At 39.1% G+C, this 16,919-nt stretch overlaps 2 protein-coding genes across 2 annotated transcripts; one reads left to right on the top strand and one right to left on the bottom strand.

Moving 5' to 3' along the window:
• The first annotated feature begins 7 nt into the window (after positions 1-7).
• crnkl1 (crooked neck pre-mRNA splicing factor 1) lies at positions 8-11,630 on the top strand. Its single transcript, XM_023291552.3, has 14 exons — positions 8-184; positions 2,144-2,296; positions 2,604-2,695; positions 3,019-3,177; positions 3,868-4,034; positions 4,683-4,861; positions 5,011-5,181; positions 6,001-6,192; positions 6,352-6,411; positions 6,543-6,623; positions 6,955-7,194; positions 9,784-9,885; positions 10,145-10,393; positions 11,058-11,630. Exons 1-14 carry the CDS (start codon positions 137-139, stop codon positions 11,421-11,423), a joined length of 2,259 nt encoding a protein of 752 aa, XP_023147320.2. The 5' UTR covers positions 8-136; the 3' UTR covers positions 11,424-11,630.
• Positions 11,499-16,223, bottom strand: naa20 (N-alpha-acetyltransferase 20, NatB catalytic subunit). Its single transcript, XM_023291553.3, has 6 exons — positions 16,106-16,223; positions 15,399-15,423; positions 15,007-15,097; positions 14,421-14,556; positions 13,855-14,000; positions 11,499-11,884 (listed from the first exon to the last, which is right to left on the bottom strand). Exons 1-6 carry the CDS (start codon positions 16,156-16,158, stop codon positions 11,799-11,801), a joined length of 537 nt encoding a protein of 178 aa, XP_023147321.1. The 5' UTR covers positions 16,159-16,223; the 3' UTR covers positions 11,499-11,798.
• Positions 16,224-16,919: the final 696 nt, after the last annotated feature.

The following is a 16,919-nucleotide window of genomic DNA, read 5'->3' as shown; positions in this document are numbered from 1 at the left end:
CACGGCATTGTGGGTACTGTCATGGTGGCTCGCGCTGGATGAACCCACAACGTTTAGTTACATTTCAGCTTTGGTTGGTGTCGTAACAGTTTAAGTAAGTTTGGTAAAGTAGCATTTCATCAAAACTGCCAGCAAAATGGCATCTACCGCGGCAGGCAAACAGCGGATACCGAAGGTGGCGAAGGTAAGCAGGCAAAGCACAATATCAGAGCCATGAGCTGACTGCGGCTAAGCTAATGCTAACAAATAGCGCTAAAGTTTAATGGAGCAGACTTCGGAGAAAGCGCCAGACAGCGCTCATGTTTGTTTTTACCCATGTGCAGACTTCACAGCTGTTACTATAAACTACAAACAAATATTAAATAAACTACTGTTTTAAAAGTGCAAGTTTAGCCAGACAAAAACAAATTAGCTGTACAGTGAATTTCCTTGGCGAACCTAACTGAAGGTTATGTTAGCTGTTACATTGTCACTGTCTTCTGCTTTGTTTTGGCTCCGCTGTGTTTTAAAGTTTCAAACAGCGTTCCGTGAGTCCTGTGAAACCCTTTTGAATTTTTTTTTAATGTTCCTAGTATTTCAGAAGTCTCAAGCATGTTCATATTGGGAAGTAAAACGGGCTGGTTGCTTATTAGATTGTGTAGTATTCTGGGTAGGAAGAGTAGTAGTTGTTAACTGATGTAACACGCATAATAGCCAAGTCCACATGAATTTCTAACTCACTGGGACTGCTGCTAACGACCGGTTAGTCTAGTTATATTTTTGATTATTTAGTCTTTCTGCGAAAGCCAAGAAAACAGTGAAACATTCCCGTTCACTTGGACCATCCTTGAAAATTCTCTGAGTATGGGTGCCAAGAAAAGCATCAACTATTCATATTTTAAGAGGTTCGGTAACGACACTTAGTTTAATTTTTTGCTTTAAAAAGATACCCAAATTATTCTGTGGTTAATAAAGTAGTTGCAAATTCATATTCTGTTCACCAGCTTATTGAATAGATGAGTAACTTTAGCAGCCGTACAAGGCACCTACGTAATACAACACATTTAAGAAGAACCTCCTAAGTATTGTGTTGCCAGCAAAGTTATTTATTTCACCTCCATAGCACTATTAGCTAAATCTGGCTTACATTATCATCTAAACAGGATATACTAGCAAAGATGCACACTTTACTGGAAAGTCATACTTTTAAATAATCATAAAATGAACAATAAAACATGAAGTTGGAATTATCTACAGTTTTACATGTATTGTTTACAATAAAAGCCTTTCCTCTAAAGGAAAACTATTAAACGTAAAATTCTACTTCACATTAGGCTCTTTAATTTATCTAGGTGTTTCTTGCAGTGCCCTCTTAGAAACATTCAGTCTAGACACGATATGACACCAAGAAAGTCCTTCTTTGCTCAGAATATCATTCTTACTAATGAAACTGTCACATAATTATGAAACCATGTTTCCCATTAGGCTACATAGTGGATAATGTTATGCTGGAAACTTGAGGCACAGACATATTTCTGAGAGGTGAACAATGGTTGCAGGTGGATTCGGTTAAGCCGGCCTCTTATGAGTTGATGAAATACATCTAAGTGTTATCAGCTATTGTACAATGCTGCTTCAATTGCAAGACACAATCTGAAGAAATCTGACCGTTGTCCAAATTAGTTCACATGGTGTCACATGCCACTGATCTGCTTCAACTTTCCTGACCCAGAGATAAAGCAGAATCTGAAATTGTTATATTTCATGTTATTATTAGAGATTTTTGACATGCTTTCAGACTTTTGGACACCTCTATGTATTCTTTACACAGAATGTCATCCACTCCTATAATTGAAACATTCATATGTTCATATGTATATACATAGGATGAGTCATACACAGTCATCGTCAGTCATATACCCACATATATCTTTGATTTGGGGTCTGTTTTGACTCAAAATTACAGTCTTAAAGCCCATCACAAATATCTAAATAAATTGAGTGAAACTTCTTGTTGTTGTTTTAATGACATTTAAAATTTATCCAAAGGACCACAGTTGGGTATAGCTGATGTTGATTAATCTGCATTGTCACTAAAAAATTAAAACATAATGCTTATGATTGGAGCAACCCTCATTATAAAGGACTTTCTGCTGCATTTTAGGTGAAGAATAAAGCCCCCGCAGAGGTTCAGATCACTGCTGAGCAGCTGCTGAGAGAAGCCAAAGAGAGGGAGCTCGAACTTCTGCCACCACCTCCAAAACAGAAGATCACCGATGAAGAAGAGCTGAACGATTACAAACTGAAGAAGAGGAAGGTAAGTGTTGACCTCGTATTTTCTTCACTGGAAGCATGTTTAAATTTAAAAGTGTAGAAGTGTGTTGAGACTGGTCTTACTTGATTTAAAGGGGAGGTTTTCCTATATATGTTTAAACAACCAGCGTATAACCCTAAATATATAAAGATGCTTTGGTTGTACTTGCATTCTAATTCTCATGCTCACTCAGATGTAGGTCTTTCTAACTTACATCAGACAGCAAAAAAAGACACCGTTTTCAGCAAATAAACAAGTAACTTGTAGAGTTCTTTGGCATCAGGTCACACCGTTGTGTCTTTTCTTTCAGGGCTTTGAGGACAACATCAGGAAAAATCGTACTGTCATCAGTAACTGGATCAAATACGCACAATGGGAGGAAAGCCTAAAGGAGATCCAGAGGTACCGTGCCTGTAGTCAGGATATTTATTCTACAGAAACCAGCTCTAATTCAGGCTTATTGTATTGTCAGGTTTAAAAATTCACAGCTGTCTGGTGACAAACCTGTGTCCTTAATCTCTAAAGTTGAATCACAGCTCCATATTGTGATTAGTCTTCATATTAATCATGCTGTCATTATTGAAATATATGGAATAAATCTTCTCATTTCGGCATTTCAGCAAAATTTAACCCAGTTTACCTTGAGTTTGTGCTGGACAAAACAGCTAGTTGCTTTCTCTTCTTGTTGTCCAATTTTTCCTCATCGCTGGTTCTTCTGGTTTCAGGGCTCGTTCTATTTACGAGCGAGCGCTGGACGTCGATCACCGCAACATCACTCTGTGGCTGAAGTATGCCGAGATGGAGATGAAGAGCCGCCAGGTGAACCACGCCCGCAACATCTGGGACAGAGCCATCACCATCCTCCCACGAGTCAATCAGTTCTGGTATGACTGATTGTAATGACTTCCTGATACATGCTTCCAATCTGAGACAAGTAAAAAACAACAGAAGTATGACTAAATGCTCCTTTTTGATTCAGAAAGTGAAGTGTAAACATGGGTTAAAGAATTCTTATGCACCAAATAGTGTAACAAAAAATTATCAGAAAAACGTGTAGATTTGTAAACTCAATTTTGTCTACCATATGTTTTGAAATAGGGATGTTAATCAGTTAATTGACACTAATAATGTAACTGTTAAAAAACATGTTTGTAAAGCATACTTGCAAGCACTTTGTAAACTCAGTTTTCAGCTATTTAATAATTTCCACAATAGTTGCTGATTAGTTTTCTTGTTTGTTCCTTTTGTCCACGGTTGGAGATATTGTAAGTTACAATCTAACTTTAAACCAGACCTCTGTGAAATGAAACCATTTGTGTTTCATCTCCAATGAACAGACAAAGTAGGAGGAATAGATTCCTAAATTAAAGCTCTAGTTATTTATTAATTGAGTGTAGTTGATTGCAATTGTTTAGAATGAGTGTTTGAAAATGTTAAAAGCCTGATACATGTGCGTGACTGTATAGCATAGATGGAGAATCTTTTGTGTGTGTTTGCAGCCTCATTTATTCTGTTCTTGATTCCTCAACAGTTCACAATAGAGTTTGAAGTTTTACTCTTTGTCCTTTTAACAGGTACAAATACACATACATGGAGGAGATGCTGGGGAATGTTGCCGGCTGCAGGCAGGCATTTGAGCGTTGGATGGAGTGGGAGCCCGAAGAACAGGCCTGGCATTCCTACATCAACTTTGAGCTGCGCTACAAGGAAGTGGACAAAGCCCGCACTATTTATGAGCGATATATCCTTCTGTTATTATTTTGTTTATCCACAGAGAGGACCAATATTTACTGCTACACTAAATATGCAGTAGAGCTGTTCATTGTGGTGTAAGGTCAAATTCAAACTCCATGACTTCATGTGTATCACAGGCTATAGGTCAGCAGCAACGAAATTCAAACAAGCATAATATACAAGGTGGATAACTGATAATGAACGTGAGCAGTAATGTCACTCACACGGAAGCATAAACAGAAAAAAAGCTCAAGTTTATCATCATCAGTTCCGTAACTAACTGTCATCATTGATTAAGATACAGATTATTTTCTGCAACTTGCTTGGTCCAAAAAGCTGTGATTGGAGCCCACGAAGATATTTATGTTTTGTGTGACCAGCAATGCCAAAATGCACAGAAATATAAGTCACAATGATACAAAATGAAAATATAGCCAATCCCTTCATTACAAACTGTCACCAGACAATTTCTTTGCTTAAAAATGATTCCAAAAGATTCAAATATTAATCAAAATGTTGCTGTTTATTGGTCAAAAGATTTATCAGCGTCAGGGAAGAGCAGACCTACGAGTGGCTAACTTGTTGAGAGCAGCTTTTGTGTTTTGCAGCATTGTGCTAATATTTGTCACATAAAAGCTCCTTGACTCCTCTGCACTTGTCATCGTCCACCCTGAAGTGAAGAACTGGATTAAATATGCTCGCTTTGAAGAGAAGCACGGTTACATCGCTCACAGCAGGAAGGTGTATGAGAGGTCAGTGGAGTTCTTCGGAGAGGAACATGTGGATGAAAACCTCTTTGTGGCCTTTGCCAGGTTTGAGGAGACACAGAAGGAGGTGAGACTTAAAAACAACATTTTCTTGTGTAATTTTAAATTAGTAGCCAGAGGGCTATTACACCTATTGCTATTTTTATTCCTAGACTAAACTGAATTAAATCTGCTGGACTATCTTTTGGCTGGTACTTACTCTTCCTTCCTTTACAGTTTGAGCGTGTTCGAGTGATCTATAAGTACGCTTTGGACAGAATCCCTAAACATCAGGCGCAGGAGCTCTTCAAGAACTACACAATGTTTGAGAAGAAGTTTGGAGACCGGAGAGGAATTGAGGACGTCATCGTCAGCAAACGAAGGTTCCAGTATGAAGAGGAAGTGAAGGTATCTGCTGTGGAATAATTGAGCCTTGAAATGTGTGGAAAGTTAGAATGAACAGTTCCTTTTCTCAGATTCAAAATAATTTACAATGACAGTAACAAGTACGCAAACATGACTGAAAGTTAATCATTTTATCATAATAACTTTAAATTCAAAGACACAGAATCAAACTAAGCATGAGCCGAGAGCGGTTTATGTTAAGTTACACTGAAATGCTGTGAGTACAACTGTAATCATCACAGTTTTATGATAATTACTTTTATATATCTGCCAGTGTACCTACTGACTCTGATAAGTCTGTCAGAACTAGATTTCCACTTAGACTTAAAGAAATTTTCATCCACTGACCGGCACAAGCCTGTTTTTATTCTTCTTGTCTCACCTTTACATTGGAAAGAATATCTTCACTGGTTGTTAATGTTCCAAATCAAAACTAGGTCAAAGGGGGAAATGTTTAGAGAAATGAGTGTCTTGGCACTAGCATGTCGTACACAGATAAAATTACATCGCTTGGGGCTGCGCAGTTATGGCCAAAATGATAATCATGTTAATTCTGATCTATGCTAAGAGGACCACAGTTATTCACCAAAAAATCATAAGACTACTCAACACAGCAAAATCACTTTACCTCTACTGAAGAGAACTCAGTGTAGTTAATATTTTGCACAATTTTCTGGGTGTCATAAGAACCAACAAAAAGGTATAATTGCAATGATGTAGAGTATACTGGGGATTAGAGGGGGATGTTTAAGTGGTGGCAAACACCAACCAGAATCTCCAAATCTAATTAATTCAAGTTTTATCTTTCTCGTATTCATCCAGGCAAACCCACACAACTACGATGCCTGGTTTGATTACCTTCGCCTGGTGGAGAGCGACGCTGACCCCGACACTGTGAGAGAAGTTTACGAGAGAGCCATCGCCAACGTCCCCCCCATCCAGGAGAAGAGACACTGGAGGCGGTACATTTACCTGTGGATCAACTACGCTCTGTACGAGGAGCTGGAGGTCAAGGTTAGTTCGTCATCCATCTTCATTTTACCACATGTGTAATGTTGCTGAGATAGAACAATTCAAACTAAAAAGGGAAATGCACTAAAAAAGTTTAAAGATCATTTAGCTGACCAAACAAACTCTGCAGTAACATTTCTCTCCCTTTTTTTTAATTTTAAGGATCCAGAGAGAACGAGGCAGGTTTACCAAGCCTGCCTGGATCTCACCCCACACAAGAAGGTAATTTACATGTTCACTCTTCAAAGACAATATCACTTAAATTCAGAATAAAGATCATGTGGTTAACATTACGGTAAAACTCTCGTTGCTATTGTTACCTGATTGTGGCAGTCCATCTTATTTTGTTTCAGTTCACATTTGCAAAGATTTGGCTGCTCTACGCTCAGTTTGAGATCCGCCAGAAGAACCTGCAGGGAGCCAGGAAAGTTATGGTGAGATTTAATAATGGTACTGTATATACCTGTCATTTAGATCAACATAGAGCCAGAAATATAGGTGGAAGATAAATAGACAAATTGATGATACATTCATTGATTGACTGAAGACTGTAATTCAACCAATAATCTGCAGATTTAATAGTTTAACCAGGCCAAAGGGCTAAGGGCTTTTTCAAGGGAGTCCTGGAGGACAGCAGAGAAACACTGTAAATAATATCCAGTTAAGATGCATCAACAGATGGGTTTCCAAAGCTAAATTAAGTAAAGCAGATGGATTTCGACTGGATGCGTACATCCTCTCACTCACCAGCATTTCTCCTCTCAGGGCACAGCGATCGGTAAATGCCCAAAGAACAAACTGCTGAAGGGCTACATCGAGCTGGAGCTTCAGCTACGAGAATTTGACCGCTGTAGGAAGCTGTACGAGAAATATCTCGAATTTAGTCCAGAAAACTGCACCACCTGGATTAAGTTTGCAGAACTGGAGACGATCCTGGGAGATGTCGAAAGAGCTCGCGCCATCTTTGAACTTGCCATCGGACAGCCACGTCTGGACATGCCAGAGGTACAGTGGTCCCTCGTCTATCGCAGGGGTTACGTTCCAGACCCTCCCGCGATAGATGAAAATCTGCCAAGTAGTGACCATATTGTAACCCGTAAATACCGGTAGACTCACCCGTCTCCAGGGCTGTAGGTCAGGCCAGTTAGAATTATTTTGCGTTTTTATGCTCATGTCTTTTGCTATCTTCCATGCTAAACATCCCTGGCATGACAGGACAGTTTTCTGCAGGTTTTATTCACTGCTCAGCACAACAAACACGGACCGCGCTCTTACCAAGTCTCCCACTGTACCACAATTAAATCAGCTGTACCAAAAACAATAGGAATGCAGAACCAACATCTGGGACACCGAGCAGGACAATAAGCAAAAACAAAACAATAAAATATCTGATCAAATAGTCAACGATGTAAGATCCAAGGCACAACATAAATAAACACCAAAAGATTAAACAAAATAAAGTAAATGCAAATGAACACAATCATACACAAATCCGATGCTACAATATTTATTTTATTGTTACTCTGCCAAGGAACGCGGTGGAGTTATGTGATGATCAGCTACGTTTCTCTGTGAATCTGTCTGTCCTGTGCAACATTACTCACAAATGGACCAACGGATTTGGATGGAATTTTCAGGGAAGGTCAGAAATGACACAAGGAGCAAGTGGTTAGAGTTTGGCAGTTATGCGGCTTATAGTCTGAATCCACCAATTTGTTAAGGATTTCCCATTGCAAGATATAGCGGCCGACACGGCATCACTAACCATGACAATTGAACGTCGCGTCAGTTCCCTGCCGACGATCATGTGATCCTACTACAAATCCACCTTTGCCGAGATATCTGAAATGATACAAGGAACAATTGATTGATTGATTAAATTGTGGGGTGTTTCTGAGTCCCATCAATTCCCGCCGCCTGCTACATATTTAGGTCAGGAGATTCATGCACACATGCATAACACGCCTGTGTTCAGCACAAGGTCAGAGAATGAACAGTCTTGGCGGAGTATTGCGCTCTCTGAGTACTTTTCTTGTTGATATATATTTTAAGGCTTTATAAACCCTTCCCACACACTACACATCACCGCAGAGCAACACTATGCAGCGATCAGACGTCTGTCTGTGTGAAACGGACAAGGCCAGATACTGAATGCTGCTATACCATACGTGCTACACACATACATGCACATACAGGGGAGACAGAGGAGACTGATTATGTGGTCGCTGAGCCAATCAGAGCCCAGCACTGTACGCTACACACTTTATTTACATTAAATATTCTTTTAATATGTTTTAATTTATTTTTTTTTTTACATATTTTTTATATTGTCTTCAATTTTTTAGGCTAGAAAATGCTTATTTTACCACAAAAAATATTAAAATAATGTCGCGATGGCAGAGCCGGTCTATGGCTAAACTGTTGTGCTGCAATGCACCATGGGAGTTCTGGATGTTGGGGGTTTAAATGTCATTATTGTGGTTTATGTTAGTGTTCCAGTGTTAGTAGTATTGTGTTTTGTGGTTTAGTCAGCCTAGTTAGTTTGGCTAAGTGTTATGTTGTCACAACCGTGAGTGTGAAGTGTAGTGCGTTTGACTTCCTGCCACATTTATATCGCAGTCTGTGTCAAAATAAAAGCATCTGGCGGTTATATAGTGCATGGAAAGCAGATGTTATTCAGTATTACTTTTGAATGCAGCATACCACAAAAACAATTACAGTAAAAACATCTGTATCACGAAAGTTCCGCGATATAGCCAAACATCTGCGGAACCAAACCCAATTCAAAAATCCGCAATACAGTGAGACCACGAGAACTGAACCACAATATAGTGAGGGACCACTGTATAGAGAACAATATTGATCATATAACTACTTGTTTAGAGCTGCAGAATATAGATTAACTCACAAAAACTTCAATGTTTGTAAACATTTTCCCACTGCTGTGGCAGTTTGTCAGATATGTGTATATTGAGACTTCATTCCTGGACGAAGGGTTCAATATTAAGTGAGAAATAATTCTGAGCAGTAGATATTTTTACAGAGCAGTCAAATCATTTTGTTGCTCCCTGTAGTCCAAAAGGCACTTATCTAACAAATGTAGGGAGAGTTTATCAGTTTGCTTTAGTCTAGTTATGATTCCTCACAGAGTCTTTCTACATTTTTATTTTATCACTGCAGCATCACTATGTCAGAATATTACAAATAAATGCAATATTTGCCAGACAGTTTATCAGGCATTAGCTATTTTTTATTTTCTCACTACAATCTTATGTTTTTAACTTTCATCATGTGTAGTGCGTCACATTATCAGAACACCATCAAACAAAAATTGTAATTGTTCCTGGACTTCTTTATAGCCTTAGACTTACATTAATATTTAAGAAGTTGTTTCAAATGTTTCTACAGTCTTATTCCAGCTTATGGGTCATTGTGAACAACCAGTGTCTGTGAAGCTCAGTAAAGTAGAAATGAAAAACATTTAAACAGAAAAAAAAAGATGTTTGTTCTTGTTCTAGGAATATCTCTTTCTCCTGTCACCATTCTTACCTTTCAGGTGCATAATTTTTGTATATTTGTCTGTTATCTTCAAAGGTTCTGTGGAAGTCCTACATCGACTTTGAGATAGAACAAGAAGAGTTTGGAAACACCAGAAACCTTTACAAAAGACTGCTGCAGCGCACTCAACACGTCAAGGTGAGAACTGCTCTCCAGCTTTTCTGATTGCAATCTTTGTGAATCTGATCTATTCTGCTATTAATGCGAGATTTAATTAATAATTTCCTTCTTTCTTATTAATCCATTCATTTTAGGTAAATGCAAAGCATTTAGACCAGGAATTATTGCTGTAATAATTGTTTTTTAAAAAACGCAAAGTTTTCTGTCTTTCACACAAGTCAAGAACACAGAGGATAAGCAAAAAGCAGCCTGAGCTTACCTTCGTCTGTTCATGTAGGTTTGGATCAGCTACGCCAAGTTTGAGCTGTCGATCGACGGCCCCGACCGGCTGCAGAAGTGTCGACAGATCTACGAAGAGGCCAACAAAAGCATGAGGAACTGCGAGGAGAAGGAGGAGCGGCTGATGCTGCTTGAGTCCTGGAGGGACTTTGAGAAGGAGTTTGGCTCCGACTCCACCAGAGAACGAGTCAGGAAGCTGCTGCCGGAGAAGGTGAAGAAGAGGAGGAAGCTGACAGCTGAGGATGGGGTAAGAACTGAGTGTCAACCAGTAAACTGGAATAAAATATGCTGCCTGTTTTTTTTTTTTTTAATCGCCAAATGTTTTATTTTCTGTTGTCACTTTATTACTCAATTAGTTTAAATAATTGCCAGCTATTTGTTAATTTTTTTTTGATATTTTTTCCAAAAATTTCTATATATTTGATGGATTCAAGACTATTTCAGTTTTCTGAATTTCTTATATCTTGACATTTTTGAATTTGGAGTGTGAACAAGCATTTAGCTACATTATTTTAAATTTCTATGTTGTGTTGTCTTTTGATTAAAGTAACTAGAAAACAACAGAAATATAAATAATAATCTTGAAGAGGACAGCAGCATTTTGACATGCAGAGAATCCACAAAGCACCAATGAATTCATGTAGAAGATCAAAATAAAAGATAATGAAAGTATAAAGTCTTAGTCTAGGATTGATCTGATGGGGAATAAGTTGAGATTTTTTTTAGCAATTCTTTCTCTAATTAAGTTATAACTTAATTAATTTTTAAAAAGTATCAGTTGGACAAAACCAGAAGAACATTTGAATATATCAGCTTGTGCTTTGGGAAATTTTGATGGGCACTGACATTGGGGCAACAAACATAATCCTTGTGCATCAGGTGTTAATCCCAGTCTCTCCCTTTGATTTCAGTCGGATGCAGGCTGGGAGGAGTACTATGACTACATCTTTCCAGAAGATGCTGCTAACCAACCCAACCTCAAACTGCTTGCCATGGCCAAGATGTGGAAGAGGCAGCAGATGACTGACGAGAGTGAGAATCTCCCAGAAAAAGATACAACGGCTGAAGAGACATCGCCGTCCTCTGAAGAACCTGCAGCTGCTCCTGAGAAGCAGCCAGAGAACGAGTCCGGCAGAAACAATGTGACTGAGACGGAACAGGAAGGACCATACGACGACCGAGATGATGATGGCGGCAGCAGCAGTGAGAGCGACAGTGATGATGATAATGATGGAGAGAAGAAGGAGAGTAGGAGCAGTGGGGAAGATAAAGATTAGACTCCTCATTCAGGGACATGAGGGAACTGGACAGTCTCTCTGATTTTTCTACTGTTTGTCTATTTTGAACAACAATCCAGCTCATGAGCAGTCTTTATTGTATGTTTTCTTTGTGCCATTATACATACATCAACTCAGACTCACTTGTGTTTTCTTAAGCAAATGTTCATTTAGAATTTACAGGAAATTAAACTTTTCAATTCATCATTTTGTGCAATCAGTGGATCTCTGACTAATAAGCACTGAGAATGGGGGTAAGCAGCCTGTTTGATAGTTTAACTATGTACAAAGTCACTGAGCAGGACCTGAAATCACAACATTACAGCTGATTATCAGGATAAAGGGAGCAGGGAGTCAGAGAGCCACAGTCTACTGTTATTCGATGTCTTCTGGTCTGACAGGATGTGGCAGCGGGATGATCGACTTCTTTTCTGTGTCTCTGGACAGAGCTTTCCTCATATCTGTCAGAAGACACAAAAAAAACCTTTTTAGTTTTCCTAGTCTTGTTTCTGCTTCATCAGCTGTCCTGGATGAACAGCTCCCTTCTGTGGTTGTGTTTAATATAAAACTCCAACCTGTCGACTCAAAAAAGAAAAAGCGCAGAGCAGGGGCTTTGTATATACTGTTCTTCTACAGTTACTGTAGCTTCAGTATAATGCTCAGTCAGAAAGATGAGACCATCACTGCCTCCACTGCATGTAGTCTACCATTAAAAACAAATATTTCACAGTTACAATAATGTAATAGAGCTGGTTTAGCTGTTGTCTCACTGGATGCTGTCAGCGGTTGGTGTTTTACAATGAATAATGAGAAATCAATGCATCAAGTATCACAACATTTCTCCTTTCTGCAGTGTTGCGAGGTAATGCCAATCAAAAAATCTCACCGCTGTCTGCACAGCACTCGATAGAATACTGCCCAACAATACAGGGGGTCCTCAACTTGCGTTGAAGTTCTGTTCCTATGGATCGACGTAAGTCAGAACTCCGGCAAAAATGTAAACAAAGCCGTTACATGCATCACAATATCGTACAGGTCTTCGGAAAAGTCATGAATACCAATGACTTTCATTCATCCATGAGTCATTTTATAAGAAAATATTGTAATGGACTGATGTTGTTGATGTTCAAGATTTACCTAATGTCAGTGAACATACCATGTATAGTTAGCTCACCTCTGATTGGCTCATAGTCAACAGTAGTGTGTGTGTCCAGCGAGAGAGAGCTGGGAACGGTGGCTAATTCTGGACCTAAGTTTTAGGGTTTTCGTAGTTATTTTAACGTAGGGAACGACCCACAGTAGCCTGTGTGAAGGTTCAATAAATGACCAGAGAACGAGATAAAGTCTCACTCATTCATCACAGAGGGTCGCAACAATATGTTGACCTGTTTGTACAACTTGACCAATGTTCGTCGGTGTTTCGCCCTGTTCCGAGCGTTTTATTATATCTAATTTCACGTCCATGGAAGATAGCTTTACTTTTCTTTGGAGCACTGCCATCGGAAGAGTCTGACTTACGCTTGGGAGCCATAATAAAGGGCAAAAAGTTAGCGAATGCAGCACAATCCAAAGTGGTGTACAAACAGCAAATGTAAACAAAGCCGTCTTATGGTACAGCGTGACGACGTATTCATCCACTCCGCTCATCAACTAATTCTACGTAACCAGTTCCACCGCAATGATGAAACACCGCAGGTCGATGACATCATAAACTGAGGACCCCCTGTACTGGCAAACTAACTACAAGACTGAGCTAAAATAACAAAACACGTACTGTAGTTTGTGTAGTTACAGTACATTGTGTCTTGGTACTGCACTCTGGCATGGTTATCTGTGTGCTGCAATACTCATCTGCATATTTGTTGCACTCTGTTATTCAAAGACCGCTAACTTTGTGGGTAAAATCAAAACGCTGACACAATAGGTCAAGTCGGAGGTCTTACCAAATAAAAGCAACCTAATCAGACAGGCACAACTCACCTTATCTGAAACTATGTTTAGGTATTAAAACTGAACTGACATTTTGCTTCTTGTGTTTCTTATTCCACATAAATAAGGCAGTAGAAATTAGTTAATGATGGCGAAAAGAAAAAAATCCAAGCTCCTGCTAAAGGTAGCCTGCTTAGTAGAGCTCCATAGATGCCTTTTTATTGTGTCACGCCACTGAATTTAAATAATCAGAGCACTAAATGACTGATTCATAATTGATAATTGTCTCTAGATCCAGTGGTACAGAACAAATAGAAACTGCTAATGATGTACCTAAAACAAGACTGAAGAACAGGGCTCACTTCACATGTTTAATATAGGAGACAACCTTTAACATTTGTTGCGTTTATGTAAACTAACAGGCCCTAGAAAAACACCCGCTGCTACTTGTAAAACAATTAAGTGGGTTCTGGGCTCTGATTTGTTCTAAAATTCATCTTACCATAAGCGTCTTCGTCAGGTTCTCCATTGCTAGCTGAGTAGTACTCTATCACCGTCCTGTAGACGCTGTAGCCCAGACGTTTGTACATGTTCACCGCCACTTGGTTGGATACTCGTACGAACAGATCCACAAAGAATCCCCCCTTCCTACGAGAAAATGAAAGCCATACTATTTATTCTATGATTAAGAAATACCTCCAGTCATCAGCTCATCATCTGTTGCTTCTTCAGAAAGAAAACACGGAGCTGAGAGAGTTCTACGTTTCACACAACCTTCAAAAACACTGTAGGTTACAGATCTTTGTATGGAGGAACTGGACTGTGAATATTGCTGGAAATATGAGTCAGAAAAGCGAAATGATTTGAATCAAGACCTGATATACCAATCTAGAAATCTAAATGTAAAAGAAAGAAGACACAAAAATGTACTTTACAACAAAAGATTTCCTTTGTGAAGAGTCAGGTGTCTGTCAGTCCTGTGACATTATCACATTTACCAAACTTCTGTGATTTAAAATCTACGGTGACACGTAACACTCTGGATACAGATTGTACAGAGATACAAACCTCTCTGAGATTTCCTCCAGCATCTCCATGAGTTTGGCAGCCAGGCCGAGCCTTCTGAACTCTGGAGCGACGGACAGAGCAGTGACGTGACCGTGCCACTCCTCACGAGCCACAGATCCCTCCGCCTTCCCCATTACTATACGAAAGTCAACCACAAGCTTAAAGTCACACAAGAGTGACAGTGTTTATTGCAACAAAACACAACAGGGAGACGTGTGGTGATAAAGTTTAACCTGTATCCTTTTTTTAAGATTACTAAGCACATCTTATCCAGTGCAGGCTGTAAGCACACGGACAGACAGACATTTTTCATTCCTCAGGTTCTGTGCTGCGTGTTACATTTTAAATAACATAATGGAGTCTATATTAAAATGCTCAATATTGGGCGAAAAGTGTAAGGAATATAGGCCTTTAACATATGTTGCTTGTAAGTCTGACCAAGTGGATTTTTGTAGTGTGAACAACTGCAACAGTGTTAAATTTAAGAAAGTGTGTATATTTGGGAAAGCACAAGAATTAAAGTATGAATAAAAAGTAGAACTGTCTTTGAGAGGATAATCTCATCTGACAAAGCAGAAGGACTTACTGTAGCCCATCAGTTCACCACCAGGGGCCTCAGCAACAATGAAGTACTCTGGCCAGTGAGCAAGGTACTGAAGGTAAAACGGAATCCCATACTGGAGGTCAAAGGTTAAAGAAAACTACACATTTTATTACAAAGAATAATACACACACACACACACACACACACATATATATATATATATATATATGTATATACAACATCACCTCTTAACATTAAGAGGTTTAAGAAGGAAATATTTATTGCAGGACTTTGACTATATTACTCTAATAAACTGGTAATTTACATGCTAGGTCCAGAGAAGTAACGGGTGACATTTGTTGATTTAAACTGTGACATGACAATAAAGTACACATGAAACAACATTAAAAATACTAACAGAAAATCAAGGATACAGTTTCTGTCAGAGGATCCAAGTTTCTGTTGGATAAAACACAAACATGAGTTAGCTGTTAAATTTAACAATACTTGTGTGTATCAGACTAGGTCAATAACAGTTTTTAAAAGGCTGTTAGTCTTTCAAATTTGTCATATGAAAAAAAAAATCACCAATAATGCAAAATGTCCTTGTTTAACGTTATCTATGACCATCCATGCAAGAAAAACATCTGAATATAAATAAATATTATGAACATCTTCCTTTGGTTCTGCTGGCAAATTCTGCACACCTGTGTCCGATTTACATCACTAGATTTAGTTTCAGATTACATATTACAGCTGTTGCTTTTCCTGCTGTGCACTCGTTGTAGCTAGCTACCTAGCTAGTTAGCAAGAAAGCTTGCTTACTAAAGCATGTTTTTTAAAGAATATATTTAACTATGCCGATTTTTTCAGGAGATACTACTGTTCATATCATGTTTGAATCGAGTGCAAAAAATCACGGCTTGTTACAGTACCACGAAACGATCTAACTGTTGAATTGAGTTTGGCACAACACTCTTTCCATCAGCAGTAACCGGGTGGAAGTCTACTCGTTAGCAAGCTAACGCTGCTGCACAGTGAAAAACAGACTGAACATATTCCTTTAACAAATAAATACCGGACACCTGGTACACAAAATTAAATGAGGCTTATATTATCACACTGACAGGATTGTACTCACATATTGTTGAATTTAAACAAATCATCGCAGGTGAACGGTCGTAGTGTTGTCATCTTGCCGTGCTGCTGTGTGTCCTTTGACCTCACACCGGAAAAGCGGCTTATTTTAAAAGGCAGAAGGAAAACGAGGCGCGCCCCCCGGTGACAAGATCAGGTATTACTATTTACATTTACAAAATAAGAGGGATTTTATGATGAATGCAGAGCTGGACTGAACTAATGGAAGATAGAGCAGTTCACAGGTGGGCTCACTCTAGAGTCTGTTTTGTCTCACAGGTCCATGAAGCTGGTAGATGGTGCACTTGTTTCGTCTAAATGGGAGCTGGATGGAGCAAAGCATCGAAACCACAAGTACACGGACACAAAAGGACTATTTGGGTGGAACAAACCAGGCACGTGCAGAGTGGGGGTACGGAGGGGGCTGAAGCACCTGCCCCTTTGCCCTTTGATGCCCAAAGTGCCCTTTTGTCAAAGTTGTTTTTTAAATTTTATTTAATTTTATTTAATTTAGTTTTTTTTTATTTGTAGGTGTGTGTGTGTGTGTATGTTTATAAAAGTCTTTGAGGCCCAAAATAATAAATAAAACAAAAATGAAAATAATAATAATTCAGCTCTACCCTCGGTCGGTCACATGATCTATGTAGACATCCCTCACTGTCCCGATGTGTCCAGATGTTCCCTGTAGCTCAGTGCTAGCGCCGCTAGTCTAGAAACCAGAGACCCGAGGGAGGACTTCAACAACTGATGGTCCGATGAGGAGGTTTTGCAGCGGGATTCGTTTGTGCACGGTGTATTTTTGCAAGATGACTGACAAA

The sequence above is a fragment of the Amphiprion ocellaris genome, chromosome 12 (assembly GCF_022539595.1).
Source record: "Amphiprion ocellaris isolate individual 3 ecotype Okinawa chromosome 12, ASM2253959v1, whole genome shotgun sequence".
Classification (NCBI taxonomy): Eukaryota; Metazoa; Chordata; class Actinopteri; family Pomacentridae; genus Amphiprion; species Amphiprion ocellaris.
Note: the sequence above shows the minus strand (reverse complement) of the source record. Positions and strands in the feature narration are given on the sequence as shown.